Source organism: Glossina fuscipes, unplaced genomic scaffold (genome assembly GCF_014805625.2).
Source record: "Glossina fuscipes isolate IAEA_lab_2018 unplaced genomic scaffold, Yale_Gfus_2 91, whole genome shotgun sequence".
Taxonomy (NCBI): Eukaryota; Metazoa; Arthropoda; class Insecta; order Diptera; family Glossinidae; genus Glossina; species Glossina fuscipes.
Genome location: NW_023998445.1, coordinates 1,087,120 through 1,100,698, shown reverse-complemented (window position 1 = coordinate 1,100,698; position 13,579 = coordinate 1,087,120). Strand labels below are relative to the sequence as shown.

At 35.3% G+C, this 13,579-nt stretch overlaps 1 protein-coding gene across 2 annotated transcripts in view; it reads right to left on the bottom strand.

Moving 5' to 3' along the window:
- Positions 1–1,811: 1,811 nt before the first annotated feature.
- Positions 1,812–13,579, bottom strand: part of LOC119638587 (transcription factor GAGA) — a 117,344-nt gene continuing 105,576 nt past the window's right edge. The window contains exons 3-10 of one of the 2 annotated variants that reach the window (XM_038035455.1): positions 6,745–7,536; positions 6,457–6,595; positions 5,892–6,395; positions 5,627–5,746; positions 5,183–5,572; positions 4,907–5,009; positions 4,642–4,822; positions 1,812–2,676 (exon numbers count right to left, since the gene is read on the bottom strand). In XM_038035455.1, the coding sequence (XP_037891383.1) occupies positions 2,365–2,676; positions 4,642–4,822; positions 4,907–5,009; positions 5,183–5,572; positions 5,627–5,746; positions 5,892–6,395; positions 6,457–6,595; positions 6,745–7,536 (2,541 nt within the window). In that variant the 3' untranslated portion in view covers positions 1,812–2,364. Of the gene's footprint in view, positions 2,677–4,641; positions 4,823–4,906; positions 5,010–5,182; positions 5,747–5,891; positions 6,396–6,456; positions 6,596–6,744; positions 7,537–13,579 lie in introns of both variants that reach the window. The other variant, XM_038035454.1, reaches the window with a different exon arrangement.

Here is a 13,579-nt window from a genome sequence, read left to right as displayed (position 1 = left end):
TTTAATATTTATAAAATTAGTTTAGGAAAAAAAAAATGGAAAAAAGATAATGACAATGAAGAAGAAGAAGAAAAAGAACAGGAAAACCATTTAAAATAGTTTTGTAGAATTTTCAATAATTTTCAATAATCAAAACATTTTCTATATCGGAGGAAAAACAATTTAAATTTAATTTAATTTGTGTTCTTTTAAAATAAAATTAATGAGAAAAAAAAAAATGTTACATATTTCACTTTTTTACACTCTTTCCAGCCTCCCTGATTCTTGGCCATATTTCTAAATTCTCTTTCAGTTTTGATAGGATTCATTTTTTTCATGATTTTTCTTGGAAACTTTTTAAACAGAAGTTTCAATTTTTTATGTATTCAAAGAGCGGTCGCTTATCGAAAAATGATATTTGAAAAGATTGAAGAATAATGCTTTAATTAAACCATTTTTTGATGATTTGCATTAGAAATGGCCACATAAGCGCAGCTTATCAGAATTTTTGAAGAAGTGAAGCTAGGTTTACATATATATTTTCTATATACTAAGTTAATGCATTTTGCCTAAAACATTTTGAAAATACCTTTAATTAGTGAAAATTCATTTGAAGATATTCTTGAAATTTTCCAATTATTGTCATTAACATTATTAAGAAGTTTCTGGCTAATATAGGAAACACGGTTCAATGATTACCATTTTAGAGACTGATTGTCAGTAAAACATTAATTCTTTAAATCGAACAAATACTGCTCGGAAGATAGATTGGGCTCACTACTTTTTTTGACATCCACCGTTTAGATACTCGTCATGAAATGAAATCAAGGTAAAATTCTTCTATAAAATTATTGCATAAACCATTAATTTTTAATGCGGTTTCTAAGTAGTATGGAAAAATGGCTGAAATTTCGCTTCCATTTGACGCAAAAGCCCCATGCTTTAGATCATTTACGGAATCGGATCTATGTCAATAAGACTGTGCGGCTAGCTCTCCATCAGGAATAAGTAAGTAAACCCTATCGATAAGCACTTTAAAGCATTGAGCTCGATAAGCATCCTTTACAGCCAGAAGTGATCAGTATTTGTCGCTGATAATAGAAAGAAATAAGAAAATGAAAGCAATGTTCTTTTTGGTTCAGGTCAAACGAATTGAAAAAAAAAAAACAAAACACTCGGTTATATCCTTTGGGTAACGTAAAACAAGAAAAGCAAAAGCAAAAATCCACACTTTGCATTCGATCAAAGTTACCCATCATAATTCGAAAATAAATTTCATTCAAAAGATGAAAAGGATTTATAGTTCAATCGTTATGGTACAAGGTTATAAGATATTAGACGGTAAGGATGAAGCCAATTCTAACTGGCAGAATGGAAGAAAGCAGACGCTTACTCATCTTACAGAGAAAAGCGCAAAAAAAAGGAAAAGATTTTTAAAACAGTTGATGATAATAGACCTTCAAATAGTTCGGTTCAAATTATATTTTAAACTTTTATTTCAATATTAATTGCTACGTTTGCTAAGAAGCTAAAAGAAACCGAAAGGAAGGGAGTAGTAAGTCACTTTTTTTTTTTATTTCATAAATAAATACTTAAATGATATTAAAAATTTATTCATCGTAATTCAATTGTTAAAGCAATCGTTCATAACCTTAAAAAAGGTTATATATATTTAAAGATTTTGGAAATTTGAAGCTTTTGGAAATCATATGTGGTGAACAGGTAGTGTCGTCTTCCGCGAAACAAAGAGAAAAAAAAGAGGAAAAAGAGCAAGAACAAGAAACTTGTCTGACCGATCAGTGTTTTCGTAGTTAATGTACGCCCGTTTAGTATTTTTTTTTTTTTCATTTTTATTTTTTTTCTTTTTTTGGATAACGGAGTTATTATATAATTAAAAGTGCAGTCACAATTTCAGTGGAGTGGAGGAAAGAGTGGTTAAAAAAAAGAAAAACTAGAGAATAACAGCGGTCGTTAACTTATTATTATATAAAATTCTAACTTAAATATGTGATAATATGTGTGTGTGTCTGTGTGTGTGTGTGTGTATTTTTTTTCCTTACAGCGTTTGCATGTATCGTAAACTCTCCCGAACAAACAAATTTAAATAGACTTTAAAAAAAAAAAAAATTTTTTTTTCATTACACCCGATTGCTGACCTTAACACCTTTTTTCCCTTCCACATATTGATAAAATATTAGAAAAAAAAAAGAAATTTATACAATTTTTTCAACAGCTTTTACTCTTTTTCAGTTTTCAACGTTTACTTCTGGAGAGTTTTTTACGTTTGTTGCTGGTTAAACTACCACCGCCGCCAATATGGCTAATATTTGCTGATACCGCAGCTACAGCCACTGTAGCTGCAGCGGGCACGACTTGCAGTGATTCTCAACTCCTTTCGGGTGTGCTATGATGATGATAGATCTGTTGGATTTGCTGTTGCTGCTGTTGTCCGGCCGCTGTTGAGCTGCCGCCATGTTGATGTACTTGCTGTTGCTGACTGCTTGATGTAACCACAACATCCTGTTGAATATGCTGGCCGTGTTGCTGTTGAGATGGGTGATGTTGCTGCTGTATATGCACCACATGCTGTTGAATATGCTGTGGTGTTTGGCCTGTTTGCTGCTGCGGCGTACTACTACCGTGACCCGATTGGTGCGGCGATGGACTATACTGGAACTGTTGCTGTAATATATGCAACTTGATAAATTATAATGTTAAAGCATTCAGTCAAATTAATTTTTTTTTTTTTTGTTTTTTTGCCTTTATTATTTATGAATTAAAAAAAAAAAATTGTTTTTGATTTTTTTAATTGTTTTAATTTTTTAATTATAGTCGGATAAGGCCTACCACTACATACCCTACACCAATTTCCTTAGTACAGTTATTTACTCGTTTTGATAATAATACACTAAAACTGACACATTATTTTCATGCAAAGCCACAATTTTTATAAAAGCCGGCATATTGGAGAGATGAGACTTACTCTTCATATAAGAGCTTGTTTTTCGTGGTAGCGCCTACGTATGTTGAAGCCCAAAAAAATACAATTAATTTTCATCATAAGAAATTAAAAATGAAGTGCTTTTCGGAAGGGGTTACTACTCATGAGATATCCTGTATGGGGTGAGCCAAGAAATAAATCCATGTCGTTCAAGTTAGGTCCACTTAAGTTTTTTGTTTAGTTATTATTATGAAGAAATTTTCATCACAAAAAACGTAACAATTAGGCCTTTTGGCATAAAAGGGTATACTATTCATGAGCATCTTTATATATGGTGGTACCCAAAAAATAGGCTTACATGATCCAAACTCGCTAAGGTAGATTTGTTTGGCAATTTTCTATTATGAGCCAATTTTAGCCATGAAATATTGAAATTTCGATCTTTTCCCTATATAAAGCTTCAGTTTCCGTAGGAACGGTTATACGAGAGGGAGAAGTCAAGAAATTTTAAAACTTGACATTTCATTCCACATAACGATTTTTCACAAAAAGGGCGTTATTTGGGAAGTGGTTGAAAAAGTGGTCCGATCCGAACCATTTTCAATAGTGTTCGAACTTGAGCCAGTGTACGTCTACGCACCAAATTTCAAAAATTACAACTTGCAGCAACACAGATAGATGGGCAGACAGGCCTAGATGGATTTAGAAAATGACTTTGAATTGTTCGGTATAATAAAGAGAGGGTCTATCTTAAGCCCTTTTTCTTCTAGGTGTTACGTACGTCCGCATAAACTTAATATACCCTATACCACAACTGGTGTAGAGTATAAAAGTAAATCTGGAAGAAAATTAAATTATAATATTGGCTGGGCGTTCTCTTTTTCGCGCTATATATACAATAAACAAATTTTTACTGTTATAGTTTAAGAGTAATGAGCCAAAATTCATTTTGTTTCCTTTTTCAAAATAAAGCTATTCTCAGTCTATGTTGTGTAAGGGTCCTTTGACAGACTTGCCCTATCATCAGGACCTGCTAGATTTGAGGCAAACATTTTGCTTTTTAGAACCGCAAGTATATTTACTGCAGGGAAACAGACAGACAGACAGGGAAGTGGACAAACATGCTTTGATCGATTGACAATATAATTGAGAATGATGTGTGTTGGAATTTTTTATCCTTCTATATGCTGCAATTCGTAAGCAACATAACTCAGACTGACCATGTATACACGACGGCTTTTCAAAAAAAGCCTTTATATGAAAAATGGTCAAAAAAAGTAAAGCATTTTCAATAGCGCTCGGCCTTGGGCAAAGCACGTCGCGGCGTACTAAATTTTATTAAATTATCTCAAAGATGGTCTGTAGATTGAAAACATGAAAGCAAGACGGACAGAATCAGAATCTCTTTCTGAATGGTTGATATAATTAAAGTTGGGTCTTATACATATCCTTAAGATGCGCCTGTACCGTATGTGCATCAAATGCGTAGCAAATTGTTAGGTGATTCGGAAAGAAATTCCTTATTTTTGGCCAAAAAATAAAATGAATTTCAATATCAATCTGCGTACAAAGACTTCCAGTGTTTTTGCAAAGTTTGAAGCGCCCAGGAGAATGTTTACCACAGACATGACACAGACTGGCTAAGGGACGTGCTTAAATCAATTCAGAATTTGATACTGATCAAGAATGTATATACGTACTTTATATGATTAATAACTTACCGAATTCTCTTGACTATGTTCAATAATTTCAATGCTGGCTGATGTATTGCCCGAGGTGTTATTCAGTGATGTGCCACTGGCATTGGAGACATCGTATTTACCTCGCTTAAATCGGCCATACAGAGAACTATAGGGTAAATTATAATTTATAGCGGCTTGATTAATGGACATTTGACCCACGCTAAGAATTTGAAAAAAAAAAAGAAGAAAAATGAATAAAATGAATATTCCATTTGATAATAAGGTCGAATCAATGGAATCCTACCGTACTGAATTTAAGGCTTCATTCATAGCATCCTCGGACCAAGGTGTAGGATTTGACCTTGAGAGCTCTATACCTTCACGTTTACAGCGGCCGTATAAAGTGCCTTTTTATTTACATAGTTTCAACAAATAGTAGCAGTAGTAAGAGGAGGAGAGCATATTTTAAAGAAATATTAAAAAAAAATTTAACTTAAAGTTGAGAATTTTCTCCTAACGATGCGTTTACGATTCGCATAACAACACTGCCGTTATAGACCAACATAGACCACTGACTTACCTGTTGGTATACCAAACTCAGCACTTGCCTTCTGTACCGATGTGTGACCGGCTCGTATAGCCGCCAGAGCGCGATCCAAATCATCTTGAGTCCAAGTGGTGGGTGCTGCATTGAATGGTGCCGCTAAGCGTATGCCTTCACGTCGAGCGATTTTATATAAAGTCGAGGAAGGTATACCGTAGGCCTTAGACGCTTTATTAGCCGATATTTGTCCGGAACGCAACGCGTCCAAGGCATTATTCAATGAATCTTCATTCCAAGATTTTGTACCACCCTCCTTTTTAGGCGTTTCAATGCCCATACGATGAGCACGCTGCCACAGTGTAGTTGAGGGGATGCCATATGTAACGGAGGCCTTCGTCAGACTCATATTTTGATTCTTTAGAGCATCTAAAGCTGAATTCATATCATCTTGTGTCCAAGTTTTGGGACCATTAAACTGACCTTTGAGTTCGCCACCATGCTGTTGTTGATCTAAATTCGTGTAATGGGGTTCATTTTGATCGTGGGGTGAACCATTAGCAATCATCATTGAATCATCGCTCGTGTCGGAATTGTACATGTCTGTGAAGCGAAAAGAAGAAAGAGAAACAATTCAAGAAAATGAAAAGAAGGAAAATGAATGTAAGTCAATTTTGAATAGGTTAAAATGATTCAACAATATTTTGCATCATTAAGGTTATGTCTGCATTACTTTGTCGTGACTCACCCATATGCCCAGTTGTCATCATATTCACAATTTCCGGTGTTATTATCATGCCGGGTTCATGTTTAATTTGGCTCGGATCTATTTCCATCACCGTGGCTCCTGTAATTTCTTGGTGGGTCTGTTGCTGTTGCTGTTGATGATGCTGATGAGCTGCAGCCTGCTGTTGATGTTGCTGATGAGCCTGCTGTTGTTGTTGTTGCTGCTGATGAACTTGCTGCTGTTGTTGATGAGCTTGCCCTTGGGCGGCTGCCAGCTGTTGAGCATGTAAATGCTGTTGCTGGGCCTGATGATGAGCAGCAGCGGCAGCTTGTTGCTGCTGCTGTTGTTGCTGTTGTTGCACCTGTTGTTGCTTGGCTTCTATTACCTCGCTTTTGATATGCTGCACAAGATTCGAATTGGATTCATCACCGGTTTGATGATGTATGGTATGCATGGGTGATTGATCGAGCCGCTGTATCATATGCTGAGCTAAATGATTATCGATATCTAACGGTTCTGAGGGGTCTAATGAAAAACAAATTAATGAGCAACCAATCAGAATAGGGGGTAAATTATTTAGACTTACTCGATAGATCTCTTGTGTCTGTACTAGGGTTACAAGATAGATCTACGTGTTCAGTAACAGTGACAGGGGTTGCTGAAGGTGCTGGGGGTTCAGGAGCGAAGTCCAAAAAGCCCATCGGTACTCCTAAAATGCCGCCATTCTAAAAAAATTAAAACAAAGACATATTATTAAGATGCTTCTTTTCAAATTATAATGAGTCGGCGCGATCGAACGAATAATCACCGATGTACATGCACAATAATTCGCTTTAATTCTTTTCGCCTATTATTTAATTTATTTTGTACTTACCATGCCCATGCCTAAACTAGTCATATTTTTATCTTTGCCGTCGCGTGCTACTACAATTTGTGTGACAATCGCCGGTCCTGAGCTGGCCACTGCAGTTACGCCAGCTGCATTATTCGAGGCCGAAGCCGATGACGTCGAAGCCGGTGAAGCCGAAGCCTCTTCGGTTTTACAGATTTTCTGCAGAGTCGGTTTATCAGAGTCCGAATCGTCTGCCGTTACTATTGTAGTACCAGGTTGCGGTGGTCCGCCACCCGAAGTGGTTTGAACCGTTTGAACACCCGATACCGGTATATAATTTCCAGCCGAAGTCTGTTGCAAACTAACGATGGCAGCTTGATTCTGATTTTGTATAAGAATTGCTTGCGGATGTTGAGATTGCTGATGATGCTGTTGCTGTAACTGTTGCAAATCTGGCGATTTTGAACGTTTACGTACACGAGATTTACGACTTAATTGCTGTTGTTGCTGCGTTACGACTGGCGTCGAAGTAACTAACTGACCACTTGTAACAAATTGTTGTGCACTGGCGGGACTTACAGAGTGTGCGAGAACAGCAGCATTGGCTAACTGCTGCTGCTGTTGCTGTTGCTGCTGTTGTTGATGTTGGTGGGGTATGGGCGGTGAGGGTTGACCTTGTACAACAGTGGCGTTAACAATATTGCCGACCACGGCTTGTTGTATATTCTCGGAGACAGTGATAGTAGCAGTGGCAGCGTCGTTTAAATCATCCGCATTCTCAGCCGTCTCGCAAAGACCTTTGATTTTTAATTGTTCGGCGGTACGCAGGAGACCCTAAAAACAATTAATAAACGGAAAAAAAACAATAGGTCAAAAATTGTAATAAAATATAGAAATAATTTAAGAAGAAGATTAAAAAGAAATTTGAGGATATTTCAAAAAATGTCATTTTTTAATTCTCTTTCATATTTCTCAGAATTTTGAAATTTATTACATTTAGTTATTGTGTAGAATCATGTTTGAAACAAAGGGAATTTTCACCAGAACTTCAAAAAAAGTTGTTTAATGATAAAAAGAATCGCAATCGACTCGTCAAAACTATCCATTTATTTGCTGTAGGGGGCGCGCTTAGCAAATTTGTTAAATACTTTTATTTCATTAAAATGTGCATTAAAGATTCATTAACGTTTATATATATATTCGTGATCAGCATGGATAGTGGAATCTATTTAGCAATGAGTGACCCTGACTATGAATACGATATCATATTTTATTTAAAAGCAAAACTTTTGGTGTTGAAATATTTTTTAGAGGTTATGTTTATCGTGAAAATCATTCAAAATCAAGGTCAAAGCAAAAATTTGTTTAAAAGCAAAAGTTTTGGTATTGAAATATTTTTTAGGGGTTAAGTTTTTCTTGAAAATCAGTTGAAATGCTCCAAATGGATTCGTAATCCCTCTAAAATTAAAAAGCGAAGAATTTCTAGTTTACTCCTAACTTATATAAGTAAAATGTATATATAAAAAATTATATATAAATAAATAATACAAAGAGGAGCACAAAAATAGGTAAAAACACTGTAGCAGATCACATACCCTACACCACCCTATGTTTTATCATATGATGACTTTCCAAAGTAAGTCTTTATAAGGGGAGTGGTCGAAAAAATAGTCCGATCCGGACCATTGAATTAAAGCATGTGGGTGTAGTAAATTTAATTAATATATCTCAAAAATTTCGGGCCTGTAGGTTGAACGCGAGAAAATAAGACGAATGGACGTACGGACAATCAGAATCATTTTCCGAATCGACCAGCACAGCAAAAGGCATATCTCCCTCTAAATCCCTCTGGGTGTCCCATACATCCGCACAAATTTAATATATCCTTGTACATAAATTATAATAATCAACTCTAAGGAGAAATGAATTTTCATTTTCTCCTATACGTGGCTCCTCATAAAAATAAAGCTAAAGGGTTAACATTCAAAGAATGTGCGAATTTCAATTGATTTATAATGGTTTTATTGGTTCAAAAGATCGGGTATATTTCGAAAACTAAGAAACAAGAAAAAAATCGGCGCATGTTCTTTAATCTGACTATTTATAGCTACAAATGTCTGAAGAGGGAAGGCATCACTCACTTTCCCTTTATTGTACCTATGGAAGAAATTTGCTGATCTCCTAAGGAGTCGAATATGTAAAGTAAAATCTTTTTGTGGTACAGGGCACCGTAAGGTCATACGGACTATCAATACTCAGAGGGACTTTAGAGAGACCAACCTTTTATTATAGCGACCGATTCAAAGTCAAGCTTGTCCGTCCGTCTTGTCTTCGTGTGGCTTGCACTTTCACTGACTTGTCTTGCTCACAAGACGGGCGGCATTGAAAATGGTTCGGATCGAGCCACTTTTTTAATCGCTTGCAATACATAAGACTATACATTGAAAAGTCGCTGTATTAAGCGAAGTGGTGTAGGATATTTTACAGTGGGCCGCCGCTCTAGTGTTTTTGCTTGGGTAAATGCAATTTATTAATTTAGATAGAAGAAAAAAACTTTCAATTCAATTAAAGAAAATAATGAGGTAGAAAAAGGAAAAAGCAGAGATTTTCTTAAGTTACACGAAAGGTTTATATAATGAGTGATTTATATGGATATTATAAATAAAAATCTCTTGTATACCGAATCTTTTAAGAAAAACTTCTTTATTTTCTTACTGTTTCCTTAAAACATTCATTTTTCCTCTCTAGCTGGTCAAATTAAATTTTCCTTGTTTTCTCTTCTTTTTTCTCTCTTATTTAAAAAGTCAGTCCAATGGTTGAATTACCATTAATTTTTTTTTTCTTATTTACAAAAACAATTGGATAGGTTTACTATGAATAAAAAAAAGAAAAAATGTAAATAAAAAAAAGGGAATAAAGGAACTGATGTTAACGACAAAGAAAAGAAAAGTAAGAAGAAATTTAAGAAGGAAACGCACACTGAACAATCCTTTCCTTCACTTTTTTTGCCTCTCAAACTCACAACAATATAAGTGGAGATCCAGGCCCAATATCAACCTCTTCATTATACTTAGCACCAGTTTCCCATTCCACGTCTTTTTATTCCCCCTTCACCTTATTACTTATCATCGTTCATTTGCATCTTAGCGTGATGGCTTGTCAAACAAGAGAAAAAAAACAACAAAAACAAAAAAAAAAAAACGGCAACAACACCCATTAAAAAGTTAGTTTTTGTTGGAAAAATACAAGGAAAAAATAATTTTTTTTTTTTTTTTTCTTAAAGGTTAGCATTAGAAAAGTAATTGTGTTAAAATAATGAACAAACTTTAGTTGAATATTAAATGGCTTTTGTTTGGAGATTTTTTTTTTTTTTGTCTTTTATTTAAATCTATAATTAATGTAATGAATACAATCAACCTAGAGCACGTATGGAGTCCATATAAATGTTCAGTTGAATGTTTGCACCCTATTGGGAGGAATTAAATTTTTTTGTATCAAAGAAATACAAAAATTATATGAAATTTTACTTCTAAGCAAAGATCCGAACCTTCGGAGAATGACGAAAAAATGAGAAATAACTTGTAGTCGTTCACGGATTTGAAACATTCCCACGCCTTACAACATAATGATAATTCAGGCGCTTCCATGTATTTTGATCAGCAACATCCATTGATGAAAATGATAAAATAACTCGCAGTAGCCTTTGGCCTCTCTCTGCATAAAACAACATTTTTCCATTTAGTATTTAGTTAACCAGTATGTACAGTCGCCAGAACTCATTACACCCACATTCATTAGTTTTGTTTGCTTGATATGAAGAAATCGACTGGCGAAGGCCATCAAACACTTTCAGAAGCTTATGGGGCTATTATGCCGCTTCATCATATTCCAATTGTCGTTTTTGGTTTCAATGGTCTAGACGTGATGATGATTTTAATGTCATTGACAAAGAGTGGCCTGAAGGAGCAAAAAAATTGGAAGGTAACGTCTTAAGCAAGTCTTATTAGTCCAAAAATCAGCTTAAACTTTCAAACAACTTTCGAACAGCTTAGCAGTTTATGAATCAACGCTTACTTTACATGCAACGGGAAAGATCCAAAGGGATGGAAAATGGCTATCATATGAATTGACTGAAAATGCCATTTTGAGCTATCCAAAAAGGCGGTGTCATTGCTTCCTAGCCAAAAAACAAGAGGAGCGTTCTGTGGCTTATTGTGACTGGCGCTGAAGAGCGGATCTATTACGTTAGTCCCAAGCGCAAAAAGTTATAGATTAGCCAGGCGGAGTCATCCCTATCGACCATATTCATGGCCATAAAGATTTGCTGTACATATGTTGGGATCACCAAACTGCTAAAGCAGAATGAAACTGTTACTGTCAATGCGGTTATAAAGGCAAAGTCATCCTCTTGCGTGACAACGCTCGGGCACAGATTGCAAGAGTTATATCAGCAATACACTGTTGCAACTCGAATAGGAAATTCTACCTCACTTAGTGTACTCATAAGACATAACGTCTTCTGATTACTATTTGTTCAGGTCGATGCAGGGTAGCTTGGCTGGAAGTGCAAAAATGGGGCGATGATTGTATCGTTGCCAAACTAATATCGTTCTTTCGGTGGAGAATCGCCATGTTGCGAGAAAGATGGCAAAAAGTTGTAGAAAATGATATATACCTATATATATATAACATTTTGTTTAATACAAACTTAGTTTAGTAATTTAGTACAAACTTTTTTTTAAGGAATGCCTTGAAAAAATGATCAGAATACATACAATCGCCTATTACATTACATTGAAGAAAGATGCATACAGTGAAGTTACGCGCATACTTTCCCCGTCGTCTAATCTATCTCCCGTCAGTTAATGGAGAGTAACGTCGACTATTTTAAATACTAACATTTAGAATATTGACCAAGAATCAATATCTCATTATAGGAAAATCATCCCTCATGCCCTGGCCATTTTCTAAAAAGTTTTTGCCATCTATCCTAAGTTTATCAAAATTTGATCAAGTAAATGTTAAATGTATGTAGTCTTCTCTAGTGATCTTAAAACTTAACCAATTTGACTCTGTAATACGAAGATGAATTGCCGTCCTCTGCGTTCTTCGATTCCATAAATATGCACTGTTTTCTTTCTCAACTAATATATAATTAAAAAATTTGATAGCTTTGGTGAAAGATGAACGATATCTTTTTCATCGAACGTCTCTGTCTTGAAAAAAAGATGTCTTTATATAATTCTTTACTTTCCAATCGGACGTTCACTTTAAAACAATTTAGCATATGCTGGTTCTACCAAGACAGTGTCTTTTAATGGATAACAACACCCCACAGTCGACCTTTTAAAAAAACATTCTTTTTTTTATTGAGTGACATAGAAGATAATTAAGGGGCATGGCAAAATGTTAAATGATCAAAAAATTTGATTTTTCGCATATAATTGTAGCACAACTCAAATAATTTACATATTCCTCCTTCAAGTTTTTATATAGTGTCCTATGAACATTCCAGTACCAGTAACATTCTCTAAAGAAGCCCATAGAATATTTTCGATAAGTTAATTTTTAACTTTTTAATACGCTACACCACTTGTTTTATTTTATCTATTTCCAATTGGATGCAAAAACATATGCCAAACAAAAACTGGAATAACTACAATGCAAGCCAAACCTTAAACATTAAACCAATACTACTATTGATAATAATAGTAACAAAATAAAACACTATTTAACCGTCTAGTGCGCATTAATTATTTACGTTATATTACATTGTAATAATAGGATCAACAAACTGATCAAAGCGATAATAATTCCTGTTAAAAGCTTACGTACCAAGCTAAGCGGACTAAACATTGAGTAATTCGTGCGGCAATGAGAGAGTTTCAAAGCAATACATTGACGTAAAGGTCGACATGAAACATTGATATATCGACATATTCAATAGGTAAGAAGAGAAGACCCAGCCCCGAATAAATTGACTCGTAAAAACCACCGTAATCGCTTCAAGTCTCCTGACCAGTGACGATAAAAGTATTAGGCTAAGTCTGTTTTCATAAGGCGGAAGAATTCTGTCAGAGCCCCATGGAAGACCGCGTAATGCAAAGGAAAGAAGAAAATTTTTTTGAACAAACTCAGCGCAGCAAGCGCAACGTGTAGACGTTTGCAAATATTCAGGTCGTTAAAGTCTTTCGCCCATCTCTTAACAGCACCCAAAACTGACTTAGCCTTATTAACCGAAAATTCAATGCGAAGGGAGTCAGGAATCAAAAAAAGCATCCTAACCTTTAAAGCAAGTTCCGCTCACCAGCAAATAATTGTTAATAGAAAAACAAGTAGACAATGAAGACACCCAATAGAAGGATATTTTTTTTGCATTGACTTAAACTACATGAAATACTGTTGACAGAACACCAGTCATTCGAAGATGTCAAATCAGATTGCAGCCCATCAGCGTCAAGCGCTGACTTAACAGAATTGTAAGGTATAAATTTTCACATCATCCGCGAAACCCAAGAATTTTAGAAAATCGGACACACGAAGAAAAGTCGTTAATATATAAAATAAAGAACTTAGGGCCCAAGTGACTCCCCTGGAGAACAGCCGCTGAAACCAGGATTTCCCGTGAGACAGTAGAGTTAAGTAACACTATTTGAGCGCGACCAGTAAGATAATTGAAAAACCGCAGGGAAGCTCAGTCGTAGAAGCTTAAACACCCAAAGACCTGAGAAATGTTATGTTATATATATGTAGGCTCCAACAAGTTAGTGGAAATTTGGTCAGCCTTTAACGAAAGCGTGTAGACATGATAATAACGTTGACATTATAGCTGATGATAATCTCGCCTCCTCCAAACCTAAAACCTCTAATGACTTAC